The sequence below is a fragment of the Chiloscyllium punctatum genome, chromosome 38 (assembly GCF_047496795.1).
Source record: "Chiloscyllium punctatum isolate Juve2018m chromosome 38, sChiPun1.3, whole genome shotgun sequence".
Lineage (NCBI taxonomy): Eukaryota > Metazoa > Chordata > Chondrichthyes > Orectolobiformes > Hemiscylliidae > Chiloscyllium > Chiloscyllium punctatum.
The window spans coordinates 40,101,251-40,118,214 of NC_092776.1; the positions used below are offsets into that span (position 1 = coordinate 40,101,251).

General features: G+C 40.1%; 1 protein-coding gene across 2 annotated transcripts in view; it reads left to right on the top strand.

Annotated features, from left to right (window-relative positions):
• Positions 1–16,964, top strand: part of LOC140463542 (inositol polyphosphate-5-phosphatase A-like) — a 528,804-nt gene that overhangs the window by 326,268 nt on the left and 185,572 nt on the right. For both annotated transcript variants that reach the window (XM_072557674.1, XM_072557675.1), the window contains exon 5: positions 14,491–14,554. In XM_072557674.1, coding sequence (XP_072413775.1) covers positions 14,491–14,554 — 64 coding nt within the window. The remainder of the gene's footprint in view (positions 1–14,490; positions 14,555–16,964) is intronic.

Genomic DNA, 16,964 nt, shown 5'->3' on the forward strand with positions numbered 1-16,964 from the left:
AGTTTTAATTATTTCAAGTGAAAATGGCAGGAAATCAATAAAATGGGACGTGACAAACATACAGTTGACGTATGCTATTGTTAAGAGATCGAGATTTCTTGTCAGCAGAGCATTTTCCAATTAATATTCTTTGATTGTGATTACAAATTCATTCATCATTGGTAATGACATACACAGCATAAAAAAATTGCTCAATTTTGATCTGAATTCTGACTTTTAAGTATTTATACAGCTAGATGCAGATTTGGTACTTATCTTTTGATAGTTAAGTAGTTATAGAGTCATTCAGCATGGAAACAGACCCTTCAATCCAAACAGTCCTTGCTGACCAAAATCCCAAACTGAACTAGTCTCACCTGCCTGTGCTTGGCCTATATACCTCCAAACGTTTCTTATTTATGTACTTATCCAAATGTCTTTTAAACATTGCAATTATACCACCAGTTCCTCTGGAAGTTCATTCCACACATGAACCACTCTCTATGTAAAAAAGTTGGCCCTCATGCCTTTTTCAAATCTTTCTCCTCACACCGTAAAAATATGCCACTTAGTCTTGAAGTCACCTGCCCGAGGAAACGCTACCATAGTGCGAAATGTTTGGATCGTGAAGAAGTTAGATGTGTTCAAGAAAATATCCTTCATCAAGATGTAAATGTTCCTACTGAAGAAGGAGCAAACCTTGACCTTCTCGACCTGCTATTCATCTTATTGATACCCCTCATGATTTTTATAAACCTCAATAATGTCACTCCTATTCTCCAGTGAAAAGTTTCAGTCAATCCAGTTTCTCCATGTAACTCAAACACTCCATTTCCAGCAACATCCTATTAAATCTTTGCTGAACCTTCTGAACCTATAACTGGACAACCAGAACTGGAAACAATACTCCAAAGGAGGCCTCACCAACATTCTGTACAATGTCAACATGACGTCCCAACTTCTGTACTCTATAATCTGAACAATGAAGGCAAAACATGCTAAATGCCTTCTTAACCACTTTGTCTACATGTAAACTTAATAAAATTATGTACTTGAACCTTTAAGTTGCTCTGTTTTACAATGCTAACCAACATTGTGTATGTCTAATATATGATTCTTTTTCATTCTTGACTAAAATCCCATGATCTTTATATATCCATTATTCCCATATCCTACCAGCCTTATCCTCCACTCCAACAGGAAAAAAAATTCTGAACTTTTGTTATCATACTTTTAAAGTCTCCCATTTATCAGACATCCCTTTACCAGCAAAACGGTTACTCCAATCAATCTTTGAAAGTCTTGTCTCATACCATTCAAATTTGCCTTCGTCCACTTTTAAAAAGCATAACATTTTTGGAAGGCTTATCCTTTTCCATAACTGTTTCAAAACTAATAGAATTATGATCACTAGACCCAAAGTATTCCCCTACTATCACTGTCACTTTCCCTGTCTTATGACCCAAAAGAAGATCAAGGTTTGCTCCTTCTCTAGTAGGAACATTTACATCTTGATGAAAGATATTTCCTTGAACACATTTAACAACTTCTTAATGATCCAAGCATGTAACACTATGGTAGACCCAGTCAATGTTTGGAAAACTAAAATCTCCTATTATTACAACCTGGAGAGCATAAAGTTCCTCGGAGTGACAATAACCAACAGCCTGTCCTGGACCTCCCATGTAAATGTGACAGTCAAAAAGGCACAATAATGCCTCTTCTTTCTCTGGCAGTACAGGAAATTTGGCATGTCCATAAGGCCCCTCATGAACATCTACAGATGCACCATTGAAAGCGTACTATCTGGGTGCATGATAGCCTGGTATGGCAACTGGTCTGCCCAGGACTATAAGAAACTAAAAAGGTTGTATCCACAGCCCAGACCCTCACGGAAGTCAACCTTCCATCCATGGACTCCATTTATATGGCTCACTGCTGAGGAAAGGCTGCCAACATCAGCAAAGACCCATCGCATCCCGGTGATGTTCTCCGACAACCTCTTCCATCAGGCAGAAGGTACAGAAGCCTGAACAACGTGCACCAGTGGGTTCAGGAACAGCTTCTTCCCAGTCATTATTAGATAGACGAATGGACTTTCTAGCCTCAAATATGCTGATCTTGCTAATGTTGATCTTGCTTCGTGCACACTCTGTGCAATGTAACCTGTATGTCTCTGTCTAAGTCTCTTTGATCTGTACATCCTTGCTTACTATGATTTGCCTTTACAGTTCATAAACAAAGCTTTTCATCGTACTTCGGTACCAATAATAATAAATCGATCCATCAACCTTATAATTTTTACATATATTTGAGATTTCTCAACATGCTTGTTCCTTAATTTCTCTCTGACTATTAGAGTGGTGTATTGTACAATCCCATCAAGGTGATCATTCCTTTCTTATTTCTAACTTAAACCCATATGTTTTCACTGGACAATTTTTTTAGAAATATCTTCTTTAGTTACAGCAGTAATGTTTTCCTTAAACACCACTCCCCCTCCTTTCTTGCCTCCCTTTCTATGCTTCCTGTAGCATCTGTCACAAAGCTAGTCCCTTTTTTTCCAAAAGCTGTTCCTTGGCTCAAGGATATTCTCTAGTTGATTTTTTTCAGAGGGGTAATAAACCAGGCCGGGCTTCGATTGTCTGGTTTGGTACAGAGATGAAAAGGATTTTGAGACGCCTTTTGTATATATGTAAACAGATGAGACTTCAGGCCAAAGTGGTCATGTTTTAAAAGTGACCTGTATAATGAAAAGGGAATGGTCAGCTCTCTAGCTGAGCAGTTTAGTTCAGTCTTGAACTGGGAAGGAGTTCAACAGGGAGCTGTGTGGAAATTCTCTCTCTCTCTCTCTTTCTGCCCTTCAACTTCAACCTGTAAGCATGTGTTCCATTTATACTGGGTTTTAAAGGGAGTTTGCTTATTGGGAATGTTGTGTATATTTGGAACAATATACTTAAGTCTAGTTTGGATAGACTGAGTTCTATAGGGGTTCTTTATTCTGTTCTTTGTGTTTCATTGTGTAATTTTGTGAATAAATTTTTGTCTGTTTTAAAATCTAGTAGTCAACCTAGCTAACTTACTTTGGGTAATTTTCACTGTACATTAACCAAAACAAACTGCAAAGTTATGGTCTGGGCTTCCTGCTTAAGAATGTTTTGAATGGTCTGGCCTTAACACATCTGAAGCCCAAAATATTGAGCTGCCAGTCCTGTCCATCCTTAAGGAGAAAGTGAGGACTGCAGATGCTGGAGATCAGAGCTGAAAATGTGTTGCTGGAAAAGCACAGCAGGTCAGGCAGCATCCAAGGAGCAGGAGAATCGACGTTTCGGGCATGAACCCGTCTTCAGGAATGAGGAAAGTGTGCCAAGCAGGCTAAGATAAAAGGTAGGGAGGACGGACTTAGGGGAGGGGCGTTGGAAATATGATAGGTGGAAGGAGGTTAAGGTGAGGGTGATAGGCCTGAGTGGGGTGGGGGCGGAGAGGTTAGGAAGAAGATTGCAGGTTAGGAAGGTGGTACTTAAGTTCGAGGGTTGGGACTGAGACAAGGTGGGGGGAGGGGAAATGAGGAAACTGGAGAAATGTGAGTTCATCCCTTGTGGTGGGAGGGTTCCTAGGCGGAAGATGAGGCGCTCTTCCTCCAGCCGTCATGTTGCTATGGTCTGGTGATGGAGGAGTCCAAGGACCTGCATGTCCTTGGTGGAGTGGGAAGGGGAGTTGAAGTGTTGAGCCACGGGGTGGTTGGGTTGGATGATACGATGACGACGGATGATACGATGTATATGGAGGTTGGTGGGGTGGTAGGTGAGGACCAGTGGGGTTCTGTCCTGGTGGCGATTGGAGGGGCGGGGCTCAAGGACGGAGGAGCAGGAAGTGGAGGAGATTCAGAGGAGAGCATCGTCGATCACGTCTGGGGGGACATTGCGCTCTTTGAAGGAGGCCATCTGGGTTGTACGGTATTGGAACTGGTCCTCCTGGGAGCAGGTGCGGCGGAGACGAAGGAATTGGGAATATGGGATGGCGTTTTTACAGGGGGCAGGGTGGGAGGAGGTGTAGTCTAGGTAGCTGTGGGAGTCGGTCGGTTTATAGTAAATGTCCGTGTTGATTTGGTCACCCGAGATAGAAATGGAAAGGTCTAGGAAGGGGAGGGAGGAGTCTGAGACGGTCCAGGTGAATGTGAGGTCGGGGTGGAAGGTGTTGGTAAAGTGGATGAACTGTTCAACCTCCTCGTGGGAGCACGAGGCAGCGCCGACACAGTCATCGATGTAGCGGAGGAAAAGGTGGGGGGTGGTGCCAGTGTAGCTGCGGAAGATGGACTGTTCCACATATCCTACGAAGAGGCAGGCATAGCTGGGGCCCATGCGGGTGCCCATGGCTACTCCTTTGGTTTGGAGGAAGTGGGAGGATTGGAAAGAGAAGTTGTTCAGAGTGAGGACCAGTTCAATCAGTCGAAGGAGGGTGTCAGTGGAAGGGTACTGGTTGGTACGGTGGGAAAGGAAGAAGCGGGAGCTTTGAGTCCTTCGTGATGGGGGATAGAGGTATATAGGGACTGGATGTCCATGGTGAAGGTAAGGCGTTGGGGACCGGGGAAGCGAAAATCATGGAGGAGGTGGAGGACGTGGGTGGTGTCCCGAACATAGGTGGGGAGTTCTTGGACTAAGGGGGACAGGACCGTGTCGAGGTATGCAGAGATGAGTTTGGTGGGGCAGGAGCAGGCTGAGACAATGGGTCAGCCGGGGCAGTCAGGTTTGTGGATTTTGGGCAGGAGGTAGAAATGGGCGGTGCGGGGTTGTGGGACTATGAGGTTGGAGGTGGTGGATGGGAGATCCCCTGGGGTGATGAGGTTATGGATGGTCTGGGAAATGATGGTTTGGTGGTGGGAGGTGGGGTCATGGTCAAGGGGGCAGTAGGAAGACGTGTCCGCGAGCTGGCGTTTAGCCTCAGCAATGTAAAGATCAGTGCGCCAAACTACTAGCGCGCCTCCCTCATCTGCTGGTTTGATAGTGAGGTTGGGGTTGGAGGGGAGGGAGTGGAGGGAAGCACATTGCAAGGGTGAGAGGTTGGAGTGGGTGAGAGGGGTGGACAGGTTGAGGCGGTCAATGTCGCGGCAGCTGTTGGCTATGAAGAGATCAAGGGTGGGTAAGAGGCCAGCACAGGGTGTCCAGGTGGATGGAGTGTGTTGAAGGCGGGAGAAGGGGTCGTCAGAGGGTGGGCGAGAATCCTGGTTGAAGAAGTAGGTGCAGAGACGAAGGCGGCGGAAGAATTGTTCGATGTCTCGCCGCGTGTTGAACTCATTAATCCGAGAGCGTAGAGGCTGGACCGTCTCAGACTCCTCCCTCCCCTTCCGAGACCTCTCCATTTCTATCTCGGGCGACCGAATCAACACAGACATTCACTATAAACTGACCGACTCCCACAGCTACCTAGACTACACCTCCTCCCACCCTGCCCCCTGTAAAAACGCCATTCCACGTTCCCAATTCCTTCGTCTCCGCCGCATCTGCTCCCAGGAGGACCAGTCCAATACAGTACAACCCAGGTGGCCTCCTTCTTCAAAGACCGCAAGTTCCCCCCAGACATGATTGACATTGCTCTCCACCGCATCTCCTCCACTTCCCACTCCTTTGCCCTTGAGCCCCGCCCCTCCAATCGCCACCAGGACGGCTAGAGGAAGAGCGCCTCATCTTCCGCCTAGGAACCCTCCCACCACAAGGGATGAGCTCAGATTTCTCCAGTTTCCTCATTTTCCCTCCTCCCTCCTTGTCTCAGTCCCAACCCTCGAACTCAGCACCGCCTTCCTAACCTGCAATCTTCTTCCTGACCTCTCCGCCCCCACCCGCACTCTGGCCTATCACCCTCACCTTAACCTCCTTCCACCTATCGCATTTCCAATGCCCCTCCCCCAAGTCTCTCCTCCCTACCTTTTATTTTAGCCTGCTGGACACAATTTCCTCATTCCTGAATAAGGGTTCATGCCCAAAACGTCGATTCTCCTGCTCCTTGGATGCTGCCTGACCTGCTGCGCTTTTCCAGGAACACATTTTCAGCTCTGTCCATCCTTTAGCCAAATTTCTTTATTAGCTATGGTGACTCAAACCCATGTTCACAAACATGCCCTTAGTTCACTAGCCTTACCTGTAACATCCCTTGCATTGAAATAATTGCAGTTTAATTAATCAGAATAACTTTATTCTCTGACTTGCTCTTCCCTATCTTTTCTAATTAAGTTTTTTTTCAGATTCTGAACCATCCTCAAATCTTTTCTATTTAATCCAATTCCCCTGCTTATACACACACACACCGCAACCACCTACCACCCCCCCCCCACCAGAAACCAGAAATTACTATTTTTGATGTTCTGTCTTTTAATCTTCTTCCTAAGTTTTATATTCCCTCTGTAAAGCCTTTATCTTTTCCCTAAAAATGTCATTATTATCAATGTGTACAATAACTTCTGACTTCTCACTCTCCCCTTTTAATAATATGCTTCAAATGTTTTGACACATCCTTAATCCTGGCATCAGGAAGGCAAGATTCTTAGATTCACACTCACTGCCACGGAATCTCCTGTCTGTGTCCCTGACAGGAGAGTCTCCATAACAATTATTCTTCAAAGTTTTGTCAAACCCAGCCTATAAGATTCTTTGTAGGGCTCAAGCTCTGACTGCCTCTTCCATGTTCCTCTGAGACTGTACCTTTTAGCAGTACCCAAAACTGAATACCGATTTGAGAGAGGAATAGCCACAAAAGACTTCGGAACTATCTTCTTACCTTTCTTGACAGTTAACCATCTATCTGATGAATGGTGCTGTGTAAGCACTTCTGTAAATCTATCAGCATATAACTCTGTGTCTTTTATATGCCCTTAATGATATCAAGCCTAAAATGAAACAGTTTTCATATAAAATCAACATTGTATTACCCAAGGAATTAATATTTAGCATGCAAAATATAAAAAAAATTAAAGCAAATCAACCACCTAGGTGAACAATTGAATTAAAAATGATTCCTCAAGTGGTTCAGCAGACAGCTTTCAATATTCTGATGATAAAAAATCTCACTGCAGAGCCAGCCACTTGTAAGCCTCTCCAAAAGCCCTGTAAACGCAACTTCCCTGCGATTCAAAAAAAGTATCTCTTTAATGATATTTTTAAAAAAACTCTCCCTTCACACACATAATTTTTTAAGGTACCATTTTTTAAAAAAGCTTGAACTGTCTACATGTAGGCCTTGTCAAAAGCTCCATAAAGCCAACTCTGTTTGGAAAAAAAAGTGCTTTTGTTTTTTTTTCCAACCAAAACAAATCAAAATCAAAATCTTATACTCTGAATTGTAATACAGTAATTGTACAAAATATAATCATCATAACTATAAGAAATCTAGAAGTAAGCTTGCAATCTCAGAAGCAGCTGCAAGATCCACACTACTCTCAGTCCTTCATTTTACATTTTGTTTATAGATAGTGTGAGGGTTATAAACTTTAGTGCACAACTTTACGTAACAACTAGCCTTTTCCATAACGTCTCCATTATGATAGTAAATTCTGTGTTCCCTTTAATTCATAACCTTAATATGGAAAATAGGAACATGTTAAGCTATAATTATTAGTTTGGCTCCGTGGGTAGCAGTGTCACCTCTGCATGTTCTTTCCAGTGGAGTAGAGTGTTAATCTAGGCTAGCATCTCCATGGAGAACAGAGGGAATGTTACATTGTTGGAAATTTAGACTTTGGTGGGTGTGGCAGCCTAGTTGCTAAATAACAGTTCGGGAAATTAAGTTATGAATTTAGATTTAGAATTGCTGTCAATCTGTGGGCTAATACCAACACACTAATGCCCTTCAGCGAAGAACGTCTCTTGTGTTCTACTTGTGACTTGCACTTTGACTTGTCTGGTGGTTGTGAAAGACTGTAAGTGCTTTACAACCAATGAAATACATTTTGAAGTGTAGTCATAGAGATGTACACCACAAAAACAGACCCGTTGGCTCAACTCGTGCATGCCATCCAGATATCCGTAATAAGTCTTGTCCTGTTTGACCCATATCCCTTTAAACCTTCGTATCCACATGCCTTTTATATGTTCCAATCATTACACACACACACACCACCAACCACCACCACCACCCTCTGCCCTAGTCACTATATATATAACCACACACTCCCTCAAATATCAATATTAGAATGACCAGCTATTCTAATGTTGATTGAGAATTAATAATTGTAGGACTTTCTGGTAATTCACCTGCTTTTCTCCAAAGCAGTAACATTAGATCTTTTGCATCCAATCAAGCAATTTATCATTGAAAAAAAAGGTCTCTAACAGTGCAGCATTTTAACAGTGCTTCAATGGACTGTAAGCCTTGATTTTTGTGCTCAAGCTCTGGAGCAGGGCGTCATGACTCTAAGGCTGGTGTGTTACCAAAAGAAGTGAAATCAATTAATAAGCTCAGGGTGTCTGGAGGTGGAGAGGTATGCTACCCAATCAATATTGGTCACGTCCCACAAACAGTTAAATAATTTTCTATCAGTGCAATTTATTTGGTGATCCTCTGAGTCTCTTCCTTGTTGATTTGAAAGGATAAACGTAATAAAGTGAAGAAAGCTACATAATGCCCCAAAAAATTAACTGATACTCATTTTACTCTGATCTGTAAAATTCCAGCTTCTCCATATCTTTTGCAGCTGTTTACATTTTCCAGGATAAATTCAGTAAATTAAGCATATGTTTAACTGTAAATTAAGCATATGTTTAATTCAGTAAATTAAGCATATGTTTAAAAGTCTGTGGGTTTCCTTCATATGCTTGTTAGAGTCAGATAGCCAACAGCACTCAAGTTAGACTAAAGGCTATAAGCAGGGTTTCTTAACTCAAGAGACAACTATGAAATTTCTGCCTCCACACATTCAGAGCTCTAATATTACAAAAGCAGTTGGTATTCCCCACTCTCTTGGGACATTAAATGAAACTCTGCCATTGTCTATCAAATCCACTTTAACTGCTTAACCACTTTTAGACAAAAACATTGAAATTAGGAATCAGCTAATCAGCACCTTGAGCCAGCACTACCATTCAATAAGATCATAGCTGATATGATTGTAAGCTCAAATCCGCATACCTGCCTATCCTAAATAACCCTTTACCCCCTTACTTAACAAGAATCTACCTACCTCTGCCTTGAAAATATTTAGGGACTCTGCTTCTACAGACTTTTTAGCAAGATTTCCAAAGATTCATGACCCTGTCTGAACAAAATTCACCTTGTCTTTTACAAAAAGAAAACCATTGACTTTTACCCGTGACCCTCGAGTTCTAGATTCTTCAATAAGAAGAAATATCCACTCCATATCTACAATGTGAAAACCCCTCAGAATTTCATATGCTTCACTCAAATCACTTCATTTTTTTAAACTCCAGCTTGATGTTCGAGTCGTTCTCAACTCAATCTTAAATCCAATTAAAATGTGACACAACCCTGAGGTGGTCCCCCAGTGCTGGATTCTGTAATTTAATCAGGATTGAATTCAAAGATACAGCTTAAATTATTTGTCTGAGGGAAGCACTAACTCTTATAATGATAGCATACCTATGCTCAAAAGAGTAACATGACATTCATGAGCAGTGAGAATTAGCAGAACTTCCAGAGACTGATCTCTGAGCATAGTGATCTTTATAGAACGTCGTCTTAGTGTTCTCTTTGGTAACATTGTCTAGGAGCTGTTCACCTTCCATTCAACACCTGGGACCTCTTCATTAAACTATTCAGTTATGCTAAGTGATATCAAATCTACTCTGTTAGTACTGTTGTATTCCTAAAGTTAAAAAAAGTTAAAATCATCAGCAGAACAGTGTTTTCCCAAACCTGAGAGCGTCCTTGTCATAAAGGCTGTTCACCTTGAGTTATTTGACAGGACGTCTCTTGCTGGCCTACCTCATTTGCCACTTTCAGAAAGCCTGGTGCAGAGTATTTGGGTCACAGGAGGAATACTCATCAATTAAATGTATTATGGTATTTTGCATTGGATGAACTAATATGTCAAGGAGATGGGCAGGACCTCATGTTTGGGCTTTTGACAAATCAACAAATGTTTAATCTCAAGATGTGCAGGTTCTCATAAATAATGCAGTGATTACTGAGACAGAACCCTGTGTGAATGTTTTCCCAGGAACTGCAGTCGGGAAAGAAAAGTCAACTAAATCACTTCCTTTTGGGTTGCATTCTTAAAAGACCACTTTTTTTTGTTTCATTGCTTTATTACCACAGAAGATCTAACAAATGAAATGTATCATTGTACTTTCAAAAGAAAATGATATTTTAGCCTTTTGCAGTTTATCAGAATTTAGTTCAGTGATAATAGCTGTTCCTTTCTGATTTTTCTTTACATTTTGTTTTTTAGATTGCTCACGGCAACAATATTTGTGAAAATATATCAGGGACCTTTTTATTTGCAAAATACACAACATTTTCTGAATCAACACCAATGCATGAGGAAATAATAAAAGAATTATTGAGATCTACAGCATTATGATTCGTAGAATCGTTTGCTGTAATTGTACCTTCAGTCCGGGCTTGGTGAGAACATACAACATGGAATTTGTAGACCTGTGAATGGTGAAGAAATTTCAGTGATATGTATACAGTGCATGTAAATACATCTGTTACCAAGGTGCAGGCTCTCCCCTCATCATTCAAGCAGTGAGTGCAAGATTTGAAAGCAAGAGCATGGAAGTTGTTCTTAGGCAGTCAACCGCAACACAATCATGAGAGGTAATGTCAGCAGGGTCAATGGAATGTCCTGGTGAAATAGTGAGATGGCATTTCAGTTAGCATTACATAAATGACAGTCCATTTGACCCCGATTCTAAAACAGATGGTCACTCAAAAAATGATGAGGGTGGGGACAAGTCTTACATTTCTATCCTGTGATGTCTCACCTTGTCCTATTTGATAGCATCCACAAAAAATAGAATAGTGTTCCTTCATATGTAACACATAATGTTCATAATGATATACCTAAGATTTGTTTATTGGCTGAAGGACACAAGGAAGAAATGTATATATCAATCATTACCTGGAAAGTTAAAAGTTTATGTTGACTACCAAGAAACTTGATTTCTAATCTTTTGAACAATGTATGCCCTGTTGAATCCTATGATGGTTGAAGAACTTAAGTAGTATATAACTATGAGCTCAAGGTATATGAGTGTAGCCTTAGCTGAATGTCATTAGAAACTTTATGATGCAGTTTAGAGTCTCAAAAATGGAATTGATGTGCAGTTATTTCGGGTCATAGTGAAATAGATTGTCCCACTTTGCTGCTATTTAATTAAACAACCGAGTGCAATGCTTGGAGTTTGATTTTAAAACCCATTGGGATTGGGATCAGATGAAGACAGACACTAAATATAGTCCCACTGGTCCCACAGTCTCCCATCTCCATCATACCCCAGTCTCTCCCTCTCCCTCTCAGATATCCTAAATTAATTTAGTCCCATCATATCCTCAACCCCTCCTGTTCATATACTCATCCAGATGCCTTTTAAATGTTGTAATTGTACCAGCCTCCATCACTTCCTCTGGCAACTCATATACCATACACTCCCCACTCTCTGAATGAAAAAGTTGCCCCTTAGGTCCCTTTTAAATCTTTCCTCTCCCTCTAGTTTTGGGATTCCCTTAGAAGATGATCTTGTCTATTTACCCTATCCATACCCTCATGATTCTGTAAACCTCTATAAGCTACTTAGCTTCTAACACTCTAGGGAAAATAGCCCCAGCCTATTCAGCCTCACCCGATAGGTCAAACTGTCTAACCCTGGCAACATTCTTGTAAATCTTTTCTGAACCCTTTCAAGTGTCACAACATCCTTCCGAGAGCAGGGAGACCAGAAGTGCACACAGTATTGCAAAAGCTGTCTCATCAATGTCCTGTACAGCCACAACATGACCTCCCAACTTATATAGTCAATGTACTGACCAATAGAGCACCTTCTTCACTGCCCTGTCTACCTGCGACTCTATTTTCAAGAAGTTAGGAACTTGCACTCCATGGTCTCTCTGTTCAGCATCACTTAACTGCCTGGTGTTGGCCTCCTGGCAGCAGGTTCCAAGCCAATGCTCCAGGCAAGCCTGGACAGCTGTTGTCTGGTTGCAAAAGTCTTTTCTTTCATTAAAAGTTTGAAAAAGCATTGGAGAAAGGGTGTCTCCACTTTGAAAAGTGTGTTTACTGAAATTATGCAATGATATATAGCCATTCAAATGAATGTCTTCTGTACTTTTTGAATTGCTTGCCACAGAGAACTGTGAAGCCAGAGTCATTGGGTATATTTAGGCCTGAAATAGATTTTTAATCGGTAGAGGAATCGTGTGTTGTGGGTAAAGGTTGGAAGGTGGATGTGAGGAGTGTCAGATCAGCCATGCAGTGAGAACCCAAGGGGCAGAATAACTTACTCCTGTTCCTGTTTCTTATGGTTATTTTACCTACCCACTAAAGATTTGATTCTCAAACTTCAGGCTATCTACAAAGCTTGGACTTTGAATTTTTAAAAAATCAGGAAAGTTGTGTAGAGTTTCCAATCACAATAGTGTGTTCTAAGCACTTTGCACAATTTACAAGTATTCTGTGCACTCTGAATAAATATCAATCATAGAATTTCCCTGTATGCATAAGAAGTTTCTGATCTGAGGTAGAAAGATTGGCCTCATTTAGTCAGGATTTGCTTCCTCCAAAAAACTTTCAACCAATTTACAGACCGAATTCTCAAGCACTTATTTCAGGCAAGAGTTACTTAAAATCTGAACTTTTCTGTTATAAAGTGTTCAGATATTATAAAGTGTGATTGTTTTGAATGCAACTTTCCTTTGCAGCAATCAGCAAGACCATTTATTAATAAAGTGTATACTTCTGCAGTTGAAGTGTTGAAATATGGTAAACTAATCTTTCTTTTCTAATCTATTATACAAAGTAAATTAGGTTTTAAATACTGGCGATTGAATAAACTATTAAGTTTTAAACATTTCATGAAGTGTTTTTACTTAATGCAATATAGTGCTTATGATGTCAGCATTGGGTTATGGTTTAAGAGGCTTGAGCACACTAGGCAGACACTTCAGTGCAGTGCCAAGGGAGTGCTTCACTGTTCAAGGTATCATCTTTCTGATTGGCCATGAAACTGTAAGGTTACAGAACTACATGTCCCAAGATTCCAGTCTGCTTGATCTTTGGAATTTCTTTCTAATTGCTGCGAGAACCCAGCATCTATCCAATTACTGCTAAAATCCTACCAGGCCAATTCTGATATATTAGAGCCTCTGATGATATACTTAACAAATAAATCTTGACAATTGTAAGTGAAATAGGTTTTCCAAGAAAATCATGTTTGAAGAATTCGATTAGCTTTGCTTTGATGGAAATGACCAAGTGAAGTATTGGAGGGTAACTTTGTTAATATTTCTCGAGTACTTTGTTGCATTCAAATTAGATGTGAGAATTAGTCCTGCAATATTATCATCTTATTTCCAAGCTGTGTTTCCATCTAGGAAAGCATTACTGTAATATTTCAGTCTTCCAGAATTTCATGGATTAAACAAACACATGACTACTTTAATGAACATTGATTGCACAAAAACTCAACCACATGTATATAGTGAGGGAAAGTGCAGACTGCACATGCTGAGATCAGAGTCGAAAAGTGTGGCACTGATTCCTGATGAAGGGCTTCTGCCCAAAACATCAACTCTCTTGCTCCTCGGAACTGCCTGACCTGCTGTGCTTTTCCACACTCATCAACACTTTCATGTAGTTATCTGTATAAATCATTCAGGAAAACTCAGAAACACCATAGTTTATCTCACAGACCTTTGAGTTTTAGAACACCACTACAAGGAAACATGGTCAGTAGCAGCAGATTCCAGTAAGCTAAATTCTGGAACGAAGTTGCAGAGAGGAGGAACTCACCCTGATTGGCAAAGACAGTAGCCAAATGGGGATCATCAGAGGTTTCACAGAAATAAGGGTTAGCAAAGCCGAATCAAATATCTTAGATTCAATCAAAGATTCCAAATGGATCTTTAAGTTTGCAAAGCACAAACAACATGTGAAGGTAATGTAATTGTTTCAAATTCTTTAATTCATAAGAGCCTGCAATTTATGATTTGTAGCTTCATGATGAATGGTTTTCACTTGCTGTTCTCCTGCTGTCTTTAGTTCAGATTCCATATTTGTATCATATTTGCAACTGTAGCAGAAAAACTGATGTGTACCTCCCAACGTATAATGTTTGAGAAATGCATAGTATAGGCTTGCACAATACAATTCTTTTTAGATATAGAAATACAGACAGACACTTATGATTTCAATAAGTGGAAGTACATTGCTAATTGCAGTAACATTAAGTAACTTTTTTTATAGCTGCAGTTTACTGTTAGATTTGTAAAAGCATAATTCATCCTGTTTCTTTCCAAATATACTGCATAAATTAGTACTAAATAAAACTTCTGTTTCTTTTGCAGGCTTTAGGAAATCTTTACTTTCTTCACGAGTCTTTGAAAAATACCTATCAATTTGATTTTAAAGGTAATCCTTACATACTATTTATTGTAAGATAGCAAATACTGAGCTGAATTCTATATTCACATTAAAGTTAATGCAGCTAGTGACTTTGGTGTTTTAATTGCATCAGCTTAAGTGAATCAGTGTCCTTATATTGACTTCTGATATTTGACTCATTGCTTAACGTCATGAAACAATAGCTGCTCAAAGCATAAGTTACGTTCCTCACATACATTCATGCACATTCTAAAAAACAATATGTATATTCACAGGCAAGGCCATTCCTGACTGCCCTTGAGAAGGTGATAACTAACCAACTTCTTTACCAATGAGTAGTTTGTTTGTCTATTTCTGACAGCACTACATGTGGGTTCCTGTGGATTTGGAGGCATATAAAGACCAGATGGATTAAGGCAGCAGATTTGCATCTCTAAAGATATCACTGAGCCACAGAGTCTTTATGGCAATCTCAGGCTTTATAGTCATTATTACTGATATTAACTTTTTATTCCATGTTTAATTAATTAATCAAACTTAAATTCCCAGAAGCTGTGGTAGTATTTGAACTCATGTCCAGATCATTAATCCAGGTTTACTACTCATTTACCATAACCAATATACCATCATACCCAAGTGCATACAATTATTTTTTGGAACAAAATTATACGCATAGACAATTATTTTTAAAATGAGTCAACTCATTTCTGGAGTTGTAACCCAACAGAGATTAAAAAGGCTTTATTTTGGAAAAGTTTTAGTTTAAAAAAATTTTTCCTTGTGCAGTAAAAAAAGTGCTTTAATCTACTAAGCATCAGAAAAGAAGATAATATTATAAAAGCAATTAAAATTCAAGAAAAATGCTGATGATTTGCAAATGCTTGTTACATGCCCTGTTATTATTCCATAGTGTAACATTTAATGACTGTAAAATGAAGTTATTAAATATCAGTTTAATTTTTTTTTGTTGCTGAACTATATCCTACTGAACACTGCAGATTCAGATTTACTGTATCGCCACTTCTATATTAAATTATAGTATTTCACCAAATGTGGATGTTTCCTTTTATTGCTCTAATGATTTAGGAATGATCTACTCACCAATTATTGACACAGAAGGAATTGACTTTTCATTCACATCCAGTAAATAGAACTGCAGGTCAAGATCCAATATTTAAATGTATGGTTGTTACAAAGCAAATGAATTCTCCTGTTCATTGTCAGGATATACAGAGGAACTTTGAATATCTGGTGTTCGATCTTACGAATGTCGGATTATCCGGCAAGATTACAAGGTCCCGATGTTCGGCTAAACTATGTTATCCGGCATTTGATTATCCAGAATTTGGTTAACCGAACAAAATACTCCCCTCCCGAGTCCTTCGGATAATCGAGATTTCTATATAAAACAAAATATCTTTCTTCCGTGATATTTTGTGCAATCACGAATTCACCCACTTGTAACTCTTATTAATGTTGAAGAGCTGAATTTTCCTGCAGAAATTAGGGTTAAAATGGGAGCGAACTCTGCTCCAGCTGGCAGCTAGACCCTAGGGTGACTGTCAATTAATCAGAGGATTGGCAGTTCAGTAGCTGCAGCATAGGTGCTTGGAAAGGCAGTACCTTGGGTTTGGCGTTACCATAGCTACTGAGAGCCTTTCCGTGAAAACACTAAGCCCTAGAATATGTTGCAATGCCACCACAGCGTACCTGCCAATTTCCCAACTGTGTTGTGTTGGGAAAATGTTGCCCAAAGGCCTTTATCAAAGCGCCCTTCAGCCTTTCAACATTTTATAAAAAAGATCCTAGTTTCTCAAGCCCTCCTTGATAAGTCATTTTGAAATCATGGTAACATTCTAGGGAATTTATAAACAAAACAAATATTCACTGGTCCTTTCTATTGTCATATCTACTGAGGGTGCCACCTAGTAATTTGTGCATTTGCAATCTAACTTTTCTGTGTATTACAGAAGGTCTTGTAATGGTCAATTTAAATATTGTTACATTAGTAGTTAATCTAATTGTGAAACTCCAGAAGCTTGTTGTTTAAATTCTTACATTGACTACATCGTCAATCAATCCAGATAACCCTTTTTTATGGCACGGAAAGTGAGCAGTTGGTTCCAATCACCATTAGATGGACAATTTTCTTGCACTTTTCCCATACCATTGCAACTACTTATCTGCTTCCCTTTGAACACATGAGTCTCCCCTACACCTCAGGTCAGGTTCTCTTCAACTGTTACTCTCAGCACATGCCCCAAGCATCATAATACACCTGAACATTCTGAGATGCTACCAGTCCTGATGCTGACTGCCTGTATTTTATTCAGACTTATCAACAGTGTCATTAGCAAAAGCTGGATATTGAAATCATTGAAGTAAGTAGGCAGCCCAAAATTGCATTGCACCCTGCATTACAGTCAATAGATGCAGA